Here is a 15,211-nt window from a genome sequence, read left to right as displayed (position 1 = left end):
ATGTGAGGTTTGGGAAGTCTCATTATCCTTCTTTTGAAGTGAAGTATCTGCTGAAGGTGACAGAGCAAAATAGCAGGGTTCGTACACAGGCTTACTGCTGTCTCCCTCCGAAGCCCATCTTCTTAACCAGTCTGCCTCTCCATTTCTTTCCCTGTGAAGTGAGGGGGTTGGCCCTGCAGTGTCCAGGTTCCCTTCTAGCTCTAAAGGTCTAAGTGGGGGATTGTCGAGCCTGTTCCCTGCTCCGCTGTTTCACTGCGCTGGTTAACTGGCTCTCATGGGATGGGGGTGATTGCAGTCACCGGAAGAAAAGAATGCGGCAGCTGCAGAAAAAAATAAAGAATGGGACACTGAACTTAAAGCAAGATGACCCCTTTGAGCTCTTCGTAGCAGCCACAAACATTCGCTACTGCTACTACAACGAGACCCACAAGATTCTGGGCAATACCTTCGGCATGTGCGTCCTCCAGGTGGGTGGCTTCCTCCAGCCTGTGGCTGGGGTCGAGCACTGAGAGTGCTTCGGCTGCTTGGTGCCCCACGGCAGCAGGTGTACAGTAAGGAGAGAAGGTTCTTCTGTACTGCCCTCCCCCAAGCATTACCAGTGGGAGACTTAGCCACTTTCCAAAGGAAACTTGATAATTCACCCACATAAAAAGAAAACTTTCTACTTAAGGCAGCACTTGTCTAGAGATAACAAAATTGGCTGTGATGCTCTGTCACAACTGGTTCTAACAGCTAAAGCTGATAAAGAAAGCACTGTGAACCTCGGGTGACCCTAGGCCCCCAGATCCTTATTGGAACTGACTGAAGCTTGGTGACCAGTGAGCAGTGGGACTTGTTTTAGCCAAGTGGGTACAGACCTCTGCACTCATATGTCTTATCCAGAGACTTGATGAGCACAACACCCTCCACCCCCCTTCCAGTCCTTAAAATCCCCTCACTTTCTCCCCTCAGAGAACCATCTGGTAAATTTATTCACTGGTATGTATTCTCTTGGCAGGCAGATTAATAGACTAAGTTTTGCATTTTCCTTTGTTTTGAGCTCGGGTAGTCTTTGTTTTATTCTTTGATTCTTTGACACCTGTAAACCCCCCTCCTCCAAAAAAAGGAAGACAAATTTAAGCACTAATCTCCACATTTTCGTATTTATTATACACGTGCTACTATGATTACATACATAAAAACATACCTTACAAAATATAAATTAAGAAATGGGGGGGGAAATCATGAATAGAAGTTCTCATTTTTCTGTCTGCATTCCAGTGGGTTGTCCCATACACTGCTGGGTTGCATCCCACCTTGGAGGCCAGAAAGGAGCATTTTGCCTCATTCTCCCCTGATCACTGACGGGTAGGGAGTGTCTTATGCTCGCCACGGTCACCAGGTGCAGTGATGATGGCTCCTGGAAGCAGTGGCTGTCCCACTGCTTGAGTTTGCCAAACAGTGTCAGTCTGTAAACATATCAGGAAATGAATGTGGGATGTTTCTGAAATTCACATGTGAATCCATGAAGACTTCCTTCCAGTAGGATTTTATCAGAGATAAGTAGAGACACTTTTGATATATAGAATCAGGGACCCTTGCTCTCCAGGGCTGGGCTGTCTTCTGAGTGCCCCTCAGTGAGGGGCTCTGTGTGTGTCCTGGTGAGTCGGGTGGGGGATGGGCTTGGTTTGTGCTCTGAAGCCCTCTTTTTATCTTCTCACCTGGCCCTTGGTTAAGCTTCCCTGGGGGTGCTCTTTGCATGACCAGCCCTTTGCAAGGTCTCCTTCTTCCAGGATTTTGAAGCCTTAACTCCAAACTTGCTGGCCAGGACTGTGGAGACAGTGGAAGGCGGTGGGCTGGTGGTCATCCTCCTGCGGACCATGAATTCACTTAAGCAGCTGTACACGATGACCATGGTTAAGTGTCTGTTTTTTAACTTAATTGCGGGGGTTCAAATTAATCTATGTTTTTGCTGTAGCCACTTTCTTTTAAGAACGCTTGTTGAGTAGCTCCCATGAGCGGTCGGCACGTTCTCTGGGCTGGGAGCTCTTTGCACCTAAGGAAACGTCCCAGCAGAGAATCCCAGTGGCCCTGAGTGTGCCCTGGAATCTCTGAATTTCTCGTTGGCTCTCAGCATTTGCACATTCTACACCAGTGAGAGTCAGCAGCTATTATATAGGTAGATTTCTGGAATGGTATTCTGCAAAGAGCCATGCCAGCACCTAAATTTGTGTATTGCAAAAAAAGGACCACAGGGGCCGGCCCGGTGGCGCAGCGGTTAAGTGCGCGCGCTCCGCTGCGGCGGCCTGGGGTTCGCGGGTTCGGATCCCAGGCACGCACCGATGCACCGCTTGTCAAGCCATGCTGTGGCAGCGTCCTGTATAGAGTAGAGGAAGATGGGCACGGATGTTAGCTCAGGGCAGATCTTCCTCACAAAAAAAAAAAAAGGCACCATGCACAGACTTCCCCACTGGCCCTCGTCTTAATGGATAATGCAGGAACATTTGTCAGTGCCACTCCTAGTTTGGCAAGAACTTCGAGTCTGGGAGGGGCGGTATTCTCCCAAAGCTGAGGGCATGGTGGAGGCGGCGTGGGGCTGCTCAGTGGATGCAGTGCTGTCTCCCACTCCAGCAGTACTGCCATGTGGCTGTGATGAGTCCTGCCCGAGGCCCAGCCACGCGGGCAGGATGTTAGTATTTGCTGCGGGGTTTCACAAACTGCGTTTCTGTGATGAAGTGGACTTCTCCCAATCTTAGTAGCTGTGTCCTGTCACTGCCACTCCTCCTGTCATTGCCACCACAGCTCCTCTGGCTTCCTCACAAGTCCTCAGACACACCCAGCACACTCTCTCATCAGGGTCTTTGCACTTGCTGTTCCCACTGGCCTGTCTGCATGGTTTGCCTCCACTGCGGTCACATCCCTGCTCAATATCACCTCCTCAGTGTGGTCTCTCCTCACATCCTGTGTAGGATACGTCACTCCACCTGTCACTCCTTAACCTGCTTTATTTTTCTTCATAGCATTTGACAACTGCCTAAAGCTCTATTTGTTTCTTGTCTGTCTTCCCGTACTAGTCTCTGAACTTGCCGAGAGCAGGGGCTAGTTCTCGCTGGTGTACTCCCAGGTGCTGGAAGAGTGCCTGCGTTTAGTCAGCCTCGTTCAGTATTGTGAATGAACGAGTGACTGTGCCCACGTCAGTCTGTCTGCTCTGCCTCCCCTCCCACACTGCCTGCTCCCCACCACAGAGGGCCCCCTCACTACCCTGCATAAGGAGTTCCCCTCCACCATTTGCTGTCACTGCTTCTTGTTTTCATTTGTAGCATTTGTCAAAATTTGTACTTTTTTACTCATTTGTTTCCCTCCAGCCATTAGACTATGAGCTCCATAAGAACAGAGGTCATGCTTTATTAAACGCCAGTGTATATGCAGTATGTCTGGCACACAGTTGGCGTGTACGTTTTATTGAATGAATGAATACATTTTATAACACTGGATAAAATGTGGAGAAAGCCAAAGCTGAGGTGAGGGAGGTCTGTTGTAATACGAAACGTTGCATCTCGAGTCTGATCCCAGTCCCAGCAGATAGCGTTTGGCTGGGTCAGCGTGGCGGGTGATGTGGGAGTGGACTTGTCTCCAGCAGCGTCACTGGCGCCTCCTTTGACCCAGGGTCGCTTGAAGAACTCCTTCGCATTTGGACACTGAGCCTCAGCACTACTGGGATGCCTTTGTTAAAGGGCGTTGTCTTTCTTAGGACGTGCATTCAAGATACAGGACGGAGGCCCATCAGGATGTGGTGGGAAGATTTAATGAGAGGTGGGTCTCTAGCATGTTTCTCATCCCTTAATTGTGGGGAGCCGCAGTGGGAGGAATGTTTTTCCTTGGACCCAACGGGAAGCTGTGCTTTTGTCTGAGGGAAGGCAGCACAGGAGTCCAGAATGGTGAGATTCCTGACAGCAGCGGTGGTTGTGAAGCGGACAGGAGGCGGTGAAGGAGAGTGGAGAGCTGGGCTGGGAGACCTGGGTTCTGCCTGCCTTCCGGCCTTAACCAAGTCACTCTCCCTCTCTACATTAGCGCACTCATCTGTCAAAGGGGTGATTTGTCTGGGTTGCTGTTTCCCAAATGTGTTTCACAGAACACTAGTGTTTTAAGAGGGGCTTTATGACAAGGGTTTTCTGGCCAAATATGTCCAGGAAATGCTGATCCAGTTTTTCCTTTATGAAGAGTCACGGTAGCCTGTCGTGGCCTCTAAAAAGTCTTGCAGCAGCAGGCACCTGCTTAACTGATTGTTTCCCAAGTTTATTTGACCCCAGAGCCCTTTTTTAGGGAACACAAGTTAGCAACCTGTGAAACACCTTAAGAAGCTGTGGCCTAGATCGGTGGTTCTCTATGGGAGCAGTTCTGCCCTTGGGGACACTTGGCAATGTCTGGAGACATTTTGATTGTCATGACTTATGTGGCGGTTCTACTGGCATCTTGTGGGCAGAGGCCAGAGATGCTGCTAAACAGCCTAAAATGCACAGAACAGCCCCCACAACAAAGAATTATCTGGTCCAAAATGCCGGTACTGCTGACGCTTAGAAATCCCGGCCTCCCTGACCCCTAGGGTCTTTCTGATTTTCACTGTCTCTGACGCTTTAACTCAGTAGAAGGAGTAGGCCAAGAGGTGGCCGTGCACTACCAGATAGAACAGGAGCCTGTGAAAGTAGCGCACGATGCTGTGTTCTTGGAGTTGTGGGAGAAGTTTGAATTTTATAGCCAGACACATGTTTTTCTACACACAGGAATATTTGTTTTTGTTTTTTTTGTGTGTGAGGAAGATCAGCCCTGAGCTAACATCCATGGCAATCCTCCTCTTTTTGCTGAGGAAGACCGGCTCGGAGCTAACATCTATTGCCAATCCTCCTCCATTTTTTTTTCCTTTTTTCTCCCCAAAGCCCCAGTAGATAGTTGTATGTCATAGCTGCACATCCTTCTAGTTGCTATATGTGGGACGTGGCCTCAGCATGGCCGGAGAAGCGGTGCCTCAGTGCGCGCCCGGGATCCGAACCCGGGCCGCCAGTAGCGGAGCATGCGCCCTTAACTGCCACGCCACGGGGCCGGCCCTGCGTTATATTTCTTAAGGGAGCTTTCATCTCCTCTTCTCCCTTTTATTTTTCTTCCTTGTGGCAGAAGGTAAATCCAGTGTGTGTGTGTTGTTTCCCCGTGTGACTGGTGATTCCATGTGGGGTGGGTTTGGAGTTTCCTCATTTAAGGATGGCCTGAGACACCACAGTGCTCAAGAGTGAGCCTAAGAGGGTGTGAGAAGGGCCAGGGACTCGGGGGACAGTGGCAGTTGTGCACAGTAGGAATGCTTGTGATCAGTCTCGAGAGAGTTCCCGGTTTTCTTGCATGCTGTATAAAGCTCGTTCAGGTGCCCTATAGAGGAGGCTCAGAATCATCACGCACTGCTTTCCAGCTGGGTGTTGGCTTTCTCAGAGACCTGTGGGGCCAGTGATTTTCCTGAAGTAAGAGCCTTTGTTGTGTAGACATTGGCCCCCTTTCCCTGACACCTCATGACTGTGGTTTTGTTCCTCAGATTTATTCTCTCTCTGGCTTCTTGTAAGAAATGTCTTGTCATCGATGACCAGCTCAGCATCCTGCCCATCTCCTCCCATGCTGCCAGCATTGAGGCCCTCCCTCCCCAGACCCTGGTGAGTCTCCAGGGGTCCAGGAATGTGGGGGAGGGACTCCGCGTTTTCTGTGTTGGCCCTCCTGCAGCAGTGGGAAACCTCCTCCTCCTCTCCTCTCTGGTAGGATGAGAGTCTTGGTCCTTCTGATCTGGAGCTGAAGGAGTTGAAGGAGAGCTTGCAGGATACCCAGCCTGTGGGCGTGTTGGTGGACTGCTGCAAGACCCTAGACCAGGTGAGTGGCCTTCAGAACCACCCCGCCCCACACAAACAACGCAGAGGTAGAGTGTAGTGTGCAGAAAGCAACAGGAGCCAAGTCAGGACCAGGCAAGCCGTGGCACCTCCCCGGGAAAGGGGCCTTTTCTCTTGCTCGGACTCGTGCATGCAGCGACAGCAGGGCTGTTCTCTTTTGTCTGGGTTCACAGCATAAGTCTAGCGATTAACCTCCCCCTCCACCCCAAGGTAGCAGTTCAGGGAACTGGGAGTCGGGAGATGGGTTAAATTTTTGTTTTTTTTTTTAACTTTATTTATTTATTTTCCCCCCAAAGCCCGAGCAGATAGCTGTATGTCATAGCTGCACATCCCTCCAGCTGCTGTATGTGGGACACGGCCCCAGCACGGCCAGACAAGCAGTGTGTCGGTGCGTGCCCGGGATCCGAACCCGGGCCGCCAGCAGCGGAGCGCACGTACCCAACCGCTAAGCCACGGGGCCGGCCCGAGATGGGTTAAATTTAAAGAGAACCCCCCTAGGCACTTTTTCCATGACAGGGTGGTATACCTGTGTCCTTTCATTTAGTTAAGTTTTGATGACATAAAGGTTTTTGCCTGTGCCTTGTACAGAAGTGAGGGGCGAGCCTGAGGCCCCCTTTTCTTACCCCGGTTCCACGGTGAGGCCTGAGGAGGGTCCTCTGGGGTGGTTAAGTACAGACAGCAGGCTGGCGGGAGCTGCCAAGAGGCATTTCTGTGCTCACGGAGGTGGCCAGGGCTAGTAAACTCAGCTTCTGCAGTGGCTCGTGGGCTGTGATGGAAGCTGAATGGGCACAGCCCAGAGGCCTTCAAGCTGTCAGGTGTGTTCAGGGTTCTGGTCCCGCCTCAGCCAGAGACGAGCAGCACAGGCCTCCTGACAGCTCTGCCTTCAGGATGGAAGACAGCTGCAGTGACACCGCCCACTCGGGGCTGAGTCCCAATAGGCAGGTTTCCCTTTGCATTCTGGAAACAGAATCAGCAGCTACATAGCTTTCTATGCCCCCTAGGCTGCAGGCTCTAGGCTGCTTTGAACCATATCCTGGTACCCTCTTTATCACCAAAGAGAGGGAGTGAGAGAGAGGAAAGGGCAGAAGAGGGAGAAACTACAATACCAGTAGTAGTGTGACAAGAAAATAAATGGCCCATGGCAAAAAAAATCAGTAAGTATGAAAGAATGTACATTAAAAATAGAAAGTGGTGTTTCTACTTGGCAGCCCCAATCTGCAGAGACAGCTACTATTAGTAGTTTATTATGTATTTTTCTGGATCTTCTATACAAATAAATGGATATTTTTTAAATATGCAAAGGGTTCATGGTGTACAGAGTATAAGTTGTCCCCTGTTAGATATTTGGGTCGATTCCAGCCTTTTTGCTGTTAAAAACAACGCTGTTAGGACATTCTTACAGCTACATGTGTGGGCACTGTCTCTAGGATGAGTTTCCAGGAGGAGAATTGCTGGGTTAGAGTGTGTGTGCATGGCAACGGGTGTTGCACAGTTTGTGGAACCACCAACAGTGTAGGAAAGTACCTTTTTCTTTGCAGCCTTGCCAGCACTGGGTACTGTTAAACTTGTCTTTACCAATCTGATATGGGACATAGGATCATTGTAACTCGTGTTGCTTTAATTGCAAGAGAAGCGGGCACCTTTTTCGTATAATTACTGATCATCTATTTTTTTGGTTTTTGTTTGTTTTTGTAAACCAGTCTGCTTTTTTATATTGGTTTTTCATTTTAGAATATTATTTTAAAATGCATTTTTAGTCCAGATTTTGTACCTTCTCTCACGTCAGTAGATTTTTCACTTACGTTTCATCAGACTTTATAAGGTCTCCACTCTAAAGGAAACAACAGAATGGTCAACTACAGCGTTCAGCAAAGGCCCAGCTAAGACAAGCAGGACCTGGGTCCCCTTTGAGTATTTCCATCTGGAGAGACTCTGGCTTCCTGAAGCCCCTCCCCTTTCTTCCCTTCCATATGCCTGGGCCTGTGTCTTCTCAGTGTGTCTGCCCGGGGCACGTAAGGCAACTTCTTCAGGACCATCTGGTCTTCTTCCCAGTCTCACTGGCTTCTTCCCAGGCAGATCCCAGTCGAGGAGCAGAGTCTGGCCCCCAAGTGGTGGTGTGGTTCCTCCTCCCATGCAGTGCAACAGCATCTTGCTTTCCCTTCGGGGTGCCAGGCCTCCTCTATGCCCTGGGCTCAGCAGTGAACAAGAGGGACACCTGCTTCCTGGAGCTTACGTTCTGGTGGGATGGGACAGACAGTGAATCAAGCAAATCGTGAAGTGTGCTACAAGGTGCTGTGTGTGTTGGAGAAACCTGAAGAGCCACAAAGAGGCATAGGGAGTGACAGGAGGAGCGGGGGATGCTGTGGGTCCAGATGGGGAGGTCAGGGAAGGCCTCATTTAGAAGGTTATATGTGAGCAAAGACTTGAAAGAGTTGAGAAGGGGAGCACTGTGGCTGTCTGGGGGGAGAGTGCTTCTGGCAGTGGGGTCAGCAAGTACGTAGGCCTGAGGTAGTCTACCTCGTGTGCTTGGGACTAACGAGGCTGAGGGCTGAAGCAGAGCGAGAGGAGGAGAGCAGGAGGAAATGACTGAGGTCAGATGGTACAGCCCCGTAGCCTGCTGGAAGGGCTTGGCACTTCCTCTGCAAGAGACGGGACCAGGGCGGGGTTCTGTTCTTACTCTGAGCACAGCTGCAGAGCCATCCTCAGGCTTAATTTTAAAAGCATCCTTCTGGCTGCTGTGTTGAGTCTAGACTGCAGGGGAAGAAGGGGGAAGCAGAAAGACTAATTAGGAGGTTGCTGTAATAATGAAGGCAGGACAGGGTGATGGCTTCGACCAGAGCAGTAGAGGAGGAGAACAGTGAGGAATGGCAGGGTTTTCATATGTTTTGGAATGAGGAATGGGGAGAAAATGGAGAAGCCTTTTGGCCTAAACAATTGGACTGCTAGCTGGGATGGGGAAGATGGTAGGTGCAGGAGGTTTGAGGGGGACATGAGGCATTCGGTTTAAGTTGGAGATGTTAGACATCCAGGTGGGGATGTGCAGGGGTGGATGCATGTCTATAAGAGTCTGGTGTGTGGGCAAGAGGTCTGTACTGGAGATGTGAATTTGGGGCTTATCCGCAACTAACTGGTATTTAAAGCCTTGAGACTGAGAGGAGATGACCAAGGAGTGGAAGTCCAAGTGCTGAGCCTTGGTCTCCACCTGTAAGAACTGCCCCCTTTTCTGCAGCCTTGGCGTTAGGCTGACCTCTCCATGGAGATGGTTGGCAGGTGGCTGCGAGCTCGCCTTTCTTAGAGCTCGCCTCATATGTTTCTCTTTCCACAGGCCAAAGCTGTCTTGAAATTCATTGAGGGGATCTCGGAGAAGACCCTGAGGAGTACGGTGGCGCTCACAGCCGCCCGAGGAAGGGGAAAGTCCGCAGCCCTAGGCTTGGCCATTGCTGGGGCAGTGGCTTTTGGGTAAGGGCGTCCGGTTCCCCATCTTCAGGAACTCTGGGCTCTGAGGAGCAGTGTGCAGGATTAGGGGTCACGACTGGGACACTGTTCCTGGGTGTGAGCCAGCTCCTGTGTGACTCTTCTAGGTCTTGGGTTCCTGTCTAGAAACAGCAACACTGTGTCCCCCAACCCCCCAGATGTGCACATGTCTGTGTGTAGCACACACGGACACACACACTGGGGCCTTTGTGAGCACTGAAGTTGAATAAACACACAAAAGCAGAGAAATGGGGGAAGGAACTTTTAAACTCTCAGGAGATGAGCATGTGTGAGACCAGCTCTGCAGGCTGAGGAGGGTACATGTTTGACATTTGAATGATGTGGTCAGTAGAAGATCGTGTTTGCTTCCCAGGAGCTGCCTTTGGGTGTGGTGCTACTTTCCATTGTTTTGCCCTGGGCGGAAGATTTAGGCAAGGACCAGTAGAGCGTGTGCTTCCAGCTTCACAGACATCGATAGTGGGCCCAGAATTGACCACGTTCCCCTGTGTGCATTGTGTCCCTGGGTGCTTCTGATAGCTCCGTGAGCATGGTTAACGGATAAACCTTGGCTCAGGGAGGTTCAGGGACCCACCCAGGATCCCCCAGCAAGTCAGGGCCTGAAGCGCTGGGCTGAGCCAGCTCCTGACTCCTCGTCCTTTGTTCTTCCTGCTGCTTCAGCGGTTCCCCTGGGGCCTTGAGCCATCAGCATCCTTTACACTCAGCAAGTGTCCCTTGGAGGTTCCCTGCAGCCTTGGCCTGAGCACCGATTAGCTCCCCAGCTTCCCAGTTTGACCCCTCTCAGCATGGCTGGTGACAGGTTTCCCGGACACAGGGTCAGGAGCAGTGTGCCGGTTCTGCTGAGGGCTTGTCCCCGCGGCGTCTCGGCCATGCGCTTTCTCCGTGTGGCCTGACTGCCAGGACACGCTGCCTTCACGTTGGTGACGTGTCTGCCTTAGTTTGGGATGAAAAATATCCTCAGGTCTGGAGTCGCTTTACTTTTCCTCCCAAAAAGTATCCTGACTTCCTGCTGTTATCTCTAGTTATCACCTATGCAACGGGCAAACAAAAACGCTTTCTTTTTTCTTAGGTTCCTTAAACATACCTTAGATTTCCTAATTACTTAAAAAATTAGTTAAAAATCTTCCTCTTCTTTTGTTCAACAGGTACTCCAATATCTTTGTTACCTCCCCAAGCCCTGATAACCTCCACACTCTGTTTGAATTTGTATTTAAAGGATTTGATGCTCTGCAGTATCAGGTGAGAAATTAGGATAAGAATTTATTTGATTCAATGCTGGGTTTAGATCCAGGCAAAGTCTTTAGAATGCAACCTTACTTTCTGAATATTTAGTTTCTAAAGCTTGTTTCTAAACTTTGTCATTGGTTTGACTCTTTCCCCTCAGGAGCATCTGGACTATGAGATTATTCAGTCTGTAAATCCTGAATTTAACAAAGCCGTGATCAGAGTGAACGTATTCCGAGAGCACAGGCAGACCATCCAGGTGAGCCTCGTTCTGAACCCTGTGTGGGGGGCCATGTCCCGCTGTGTGTGAATGGCTCTAGGATGTTGTCTTTTGTAGTCATTTTACGTCCTGTCAAATTGCATGTCGTTTAGACGTTGCTGCTGGTTTATGATAAACCTGTTACAGATTTTCAGCCTCTTCTGAAGAAAAACACTCAAGTAAACTATCAAATGTATGTAGCCAGATTGGAAAGTTGTAGTTTTTGTCCCTTGAAAATTCAGTAAGTGGGTTTGTGAGTATGCTAATTGGCTAAAAGAAATATAATCGTTGTTCTGACATCAGTTCTAATTTTGCTTAGTTACAGCAGGTTTTGAAATGGTTCATATGTAAGTAACTAGGACAATAACTTCACGATTTAAAAGAAAAAAAGAACTTTGCAAAATGTACTCTGAATCTTTGCGGTTTAGCCAGTGGCCTGTTTTCCCTTTTGAACAGTGTTTTCTCTGAAAGCTCTGTAAATGTCCAGTGCTCTGTAAGCCTGAGTGGTCTGCACCTGTCCACAGGCTGCAGTGTTGTTAAATCATAGAGAAGCATCGGGGTGACAGGCTTGCAGAAGGACGGAGACCCACAGGCTCCTAGTACAGTAGGTTCATGGATTATTTGTGGAGTTGGGTTGGGGGAGAAGTGGGCCAGGTATGGGCAGTTTATGCCCTTGACTTTTATACCTGTCAAGGCAAGTGTATATGCCTGACAGGGAGGGATAGCTTTCCTCAGAGGTCCAAGTTATAAATAATGGTCAGTGTTTATGCCTTTTACCTAAGGATCTCAACTTTTTTCTTACTAGGTCTCTTCCTAGAATCTCTTCATTCTGTACGTTTCTTCCCACTTTTGTCATATTCTTTCAGCTGAGAGGAGGCCAGACTGATGTTGGGGTGGGCTGGGGCGGGTGGCAGGCTGAAGGCAATGAGAGTGCAGAGACCTGTTAAAACTCAAGAGAAATACACAAACCAAAGGAGAAAAGCCTTTCCCTAGAATGCCCGGCTAGCCCTTGCCGCCGCTTGGATTTGTAATCAGAGACCCTCTCAGTTTACCAGAGTCATTTTGTCTGCAGACTGGAGTTTCAGCACAGAAGAGGGGACCTGACTTTATGAGGCTCCATTTGTGTCCCTTTGAGGACTCTTCTTCCTTGCTGGAAATTGAAAAAAAGAAGAATATTAAAGTCTGCTCTGCGTCTCCAGGGGGCTGCTTTCTGCTGCTTTTATGAGGCACTTGTTTTGTTTTTCCCCTTAAGAGTCTAAGACATGGGGCCCTACTGAGGAGGTGTGTCCTGCTGTTGGAAATGAGGGGTCGCTGTCTCCCTGACCCTGCAACTTCTAGCAAAGCAGTTAGAAAATCTTATTTGTAATGAAATACTTCAAATGTACAGGAAAGTGCAGAGACCAATATAACACTCAGGGGACCATCACTCGGGCTTAAGAAATGTTGACATTTTGCTATTTGCTTTGTTTGTTTCATATTTTCAAAGTCATTTATAGTTTTGTTTTAAAGATCTAAAACATCGCAGACACAGTTGAAGTCCCTCTTGTACCCTCCCGTCTGTTCCCTTCTGTCATTCCCCATAGGTAACTCAACTCTGAGATTGGTATGTTTCCTTTCAATTCATGTGTTTATGTTTCACTACATAATTATGTATCCATAAATGGTAATGTACTGTACTCATCATTTTTCAGGTTGCCTGTTTTTACTGAACATTTGTTTTTAAGATTTGTCCCGATTGAAGCCTATAGATCTGGTTGATTCATGTTTAAGCACTATATGAGTATACCACAGTTTATTTATGTTTTTAGAAGTGGAATTGTTGGGTTTTAGGGTATGCGTAGATTTCCAGCTTTCTTGGATTTTGCCAAATTCTCCCTCAAAGTGTTTGCACAAATTTGCCTTCCTACCAGCACTTTTCTGAGTCTTTATTTCCCCAAGTCCTCACAGCACTGGCTGTTGCACAGCTCTTTAAGTTTGCCTGTCTGCATGTGAATGCCATGGGGTCTCCTTGTTATCTTTAGCATTGCACTGATTACTGGTGAGGTTGAGAATCTTTGTTTTTTATGTTAATTGGCTATTCAGGTTTTCTATCCTGTAAAATCCCTTTCATGGGCCTTTTGCAAACTTTGAAAATAGCAGGAAGCCCTGAAGAACTGGGAGTTGTTTATACGCATAAGGATGCCAAGCTTATGGCAAGTTGGTGGCGTTAGGTGGCCAAGCTAATAATACCCATAAGGATGTATGAGTGTGTGTGTATATTAAGGAGGGAAGAAGTCTTAGAAGTGTCCCCACCAGTGCAGGGAGACTTCGCTTTATGAGGACAGTATCAAAGCAGCGGGCACAGTAGCAGCGTGTGGGAGATGCTGGAGAAACCTGACGTCCTCCCGTTAGCCACCGCTGGGACCCAGCTTGCCTTGGGCTCACTGGCCAGAGTGAGGCTGGGAGAAGCAGGAGAAGACAGACAAGAGAGTGGAGAGGCAGGCACCATCTGTCAGCACTGGGCCAGGGACCAGGCAAGGTGTTCCTACAGTTACCTGATTTTCTTCTCAAACAACCATCAGATAGGTGTTTCCTCCATTTTCCGGCAGAGGAATCGGAGGCTCCGTGAGATAAGTGACCCATCCAGGGTCATACAATTGGTAGTGGAACTGTTTGAACCCAGGTGTCTGACTCCATGCCCATTCCATTTTGCCCTGCCAAGGAAAAGTGGAAAGAAGAATGAGAGAAAGAAGAAATGGGAAGGGCAGAGAGAGGAAAGAGAGCAGCCTTGGTGGTGCCTCACCAGTGGCGTTAATCATAATGTAAGCTAATAATGTAAAGTTTTCTTTCCCGCAGTATATACACCCTGCTGATGCTGTGAAGCTGGGCCAGGCTGAACTGGTTGTGATTGATGAAGCTGCCGCCATCCCCCTGCCCCTGGTGAAGAGCCTCCTGGGCCCCTACCTTGTTTTCATGGCATCCACCATCAATGGGTAAGGCACCTGGGGGAGAGTTGTTGTCCCACTGTAGGGGACAACGTCTTGCTGATTAGGTGGCACATAATGTCTGTGTCCTGGGCCTGGGCAGGTACGTCTCATTCCCAGAGTCGGAGTCTTTGGGCTGCTTCAATCTCTCCTGGGGCTCCTGTAAACAGGAGCTGGCCTCTTAAAAATCAACTGTAACTCACTTCTGGCCTGACATTAAGTGGGCAGCACAAGACTGAAGAAATTCATAACCCAGGTGACGTCTGTCTCCTGTCTGTAGGCCTGATCAAGTTTTAGAGAGTACATGGATGGCAATACTAATGGTTGATATCTGAGAATTATGTGAAAATATAGATTAAAATAACTGTATAATTAGCATAAGAAAGTAGGCTTATAGTGACTCAAGAGGTTTTTAAAAATTTTTTTTTTGCTTGAGGAAGATTTGCCCTGAGCTAATATCTGTTGCCAATCCTCCTCTTTTTGCTTGAGGAAGATCAGCCCTGGGCTGACATCTGTGCCAGTCTTCCTCTATTTTGTATGTGGTGCTGCCACAGCATGGCTTGACGAGTGGTGTAGGTCTGCGCCCGGGATCTGAACCCACGAACCCGGGCTACTGAAGTGAAGCACGCCAGACTTAACCACTATGCCATGGGGCCGGCCCTTAAAATTTTGAAATCCGGCATACCTTGGAGATGTTGCAGGTTTGGCCATATCCTGGGGAGCAGTAGGGGTGTGTCGGCAGGGTGAGGAGGTAGCACTCTGTCCCTCCTAGAAAGTGGGTTTAGGAGCTGTGCCTGATTCCTTTGCTTTTGCTCCTAGCTACGAGGGCACTGGCCGGTCCCTTTCCCTCAAGCTAATTCAGCAGCTCCGTCAGCAGAGTGCCCAGAGCCAGATCAGCACCACGGCTGAGAATAAGACCACGACCACGGCTAGACTGGCATCAGGTACCCCTGGAGCTGCGATTGGGGCCTGCAGTGCACAGCCAGTCTCCTCAGACTCACTGGCTCCTTCCCCTTGTGACACCATGGGCAGTACCATACCTTCCTCCCGTCAGGCAGAGAGGCTGAGTCCCTGGGAGGTGAAGCTGCTTTTGTTCGAGGAACAGCAAGGCAGTGACCAGATGGGAGCCTGATTTGGGCCTTCTGGGCTAGGCCCTTGTTTGTCACCATCTCCGACTATTGTTGCATTGATGTAGTGAGGTCCCTTTGGGTTGGTGTCATGGCAAGCTGGACATTCACCAGAACAATTTTTTTTATTTTTTTAATTTTTGGTGAGCAAGATTGGCCCTGAGCTAACATCTATTGCCAATCCTCCTCTTCTTGCCTGAGGAAGATTGTCCCTGAGCTAACATCTGTGCCCATCTTCCTCTATCTTGT

The 15,211-nt window shown here is 49.1% G+C and overlaps 1 protein-coding gene across 4 annotated transcripts in view; it reads left to right on the top strand.

Annotated features, from left to right (window-relative positions):
• Positions 1 to 15,211, top strand: part of NAT10 (N-acetyltransferase 10) — a 35,593-nt gene that overhangs the window by 5,698 nt on the left and 14,684 nt on the right. For 3 of the 4 annotated variants that reach the window (XM_058527168.1, XM_058527169.1, XM_058527170.1), the window contains exons 4-13: positions 296 to 467; positions 1,773 to 1,895; positions 3,731 to 3,792; positions 5,555 to 5,669; positions 5,773 to 5,880; positions 9,223 to 9,356; positions 10,535 to 10,628; positions 10,774 to 10,872; positions 13,708 to 13,844; positions 14,655 to 14,779. In XM_058527168.1, coding sequence (XP_058383151.1) covers positions 296 to 467; positions 1,773 to 1,895; positions 3,731 to 3,792; positions 5,555 to 5,669; positions 5,773 to 5,880; positions 9,223 to 9,356; positions 10,535 to 10,628; positions 10,774 to 10,872; positions 13,708 to 13,844; positions 14,655 to 14,779 — 1,169 coding nt within the window. The remainder of the gene's footprint in view (positions 1 to 295; positions 468 to 1,772; positions 1,896 to 3,730; positions 3,793 to 5,554; positions 5,670 to 5,772; positions 5,881 to 9,222; positions 9,357 to 10,534; positions 10,629 to 10,773; positions 10,873 to 13,707; positions 13,845 to 14,654; positions 14,780 to 15,211) is intronic. The other variant, XM_058527172.1, reaches the window with a different exon arrangement.

The sequence above is a fragment of the Diceros bicornis genome, chromosome 31 (genome assembly GCF_020826845.1).
Source record: "Diceros bicornis minor isolate mBicDic1 chromosome 31, mDicBic1.mat.cur, whole genome shotgun sequence".
Lineage (NCBI taxonomy): Eukaryota > Metazoa > Chordata > Mammalia > Perissodactyla > Rhinocerotidae > Diceros > Diceros bicornis.
This window is presented reverse-complemented; position numbering and strand designations above follow the sequence as displayed.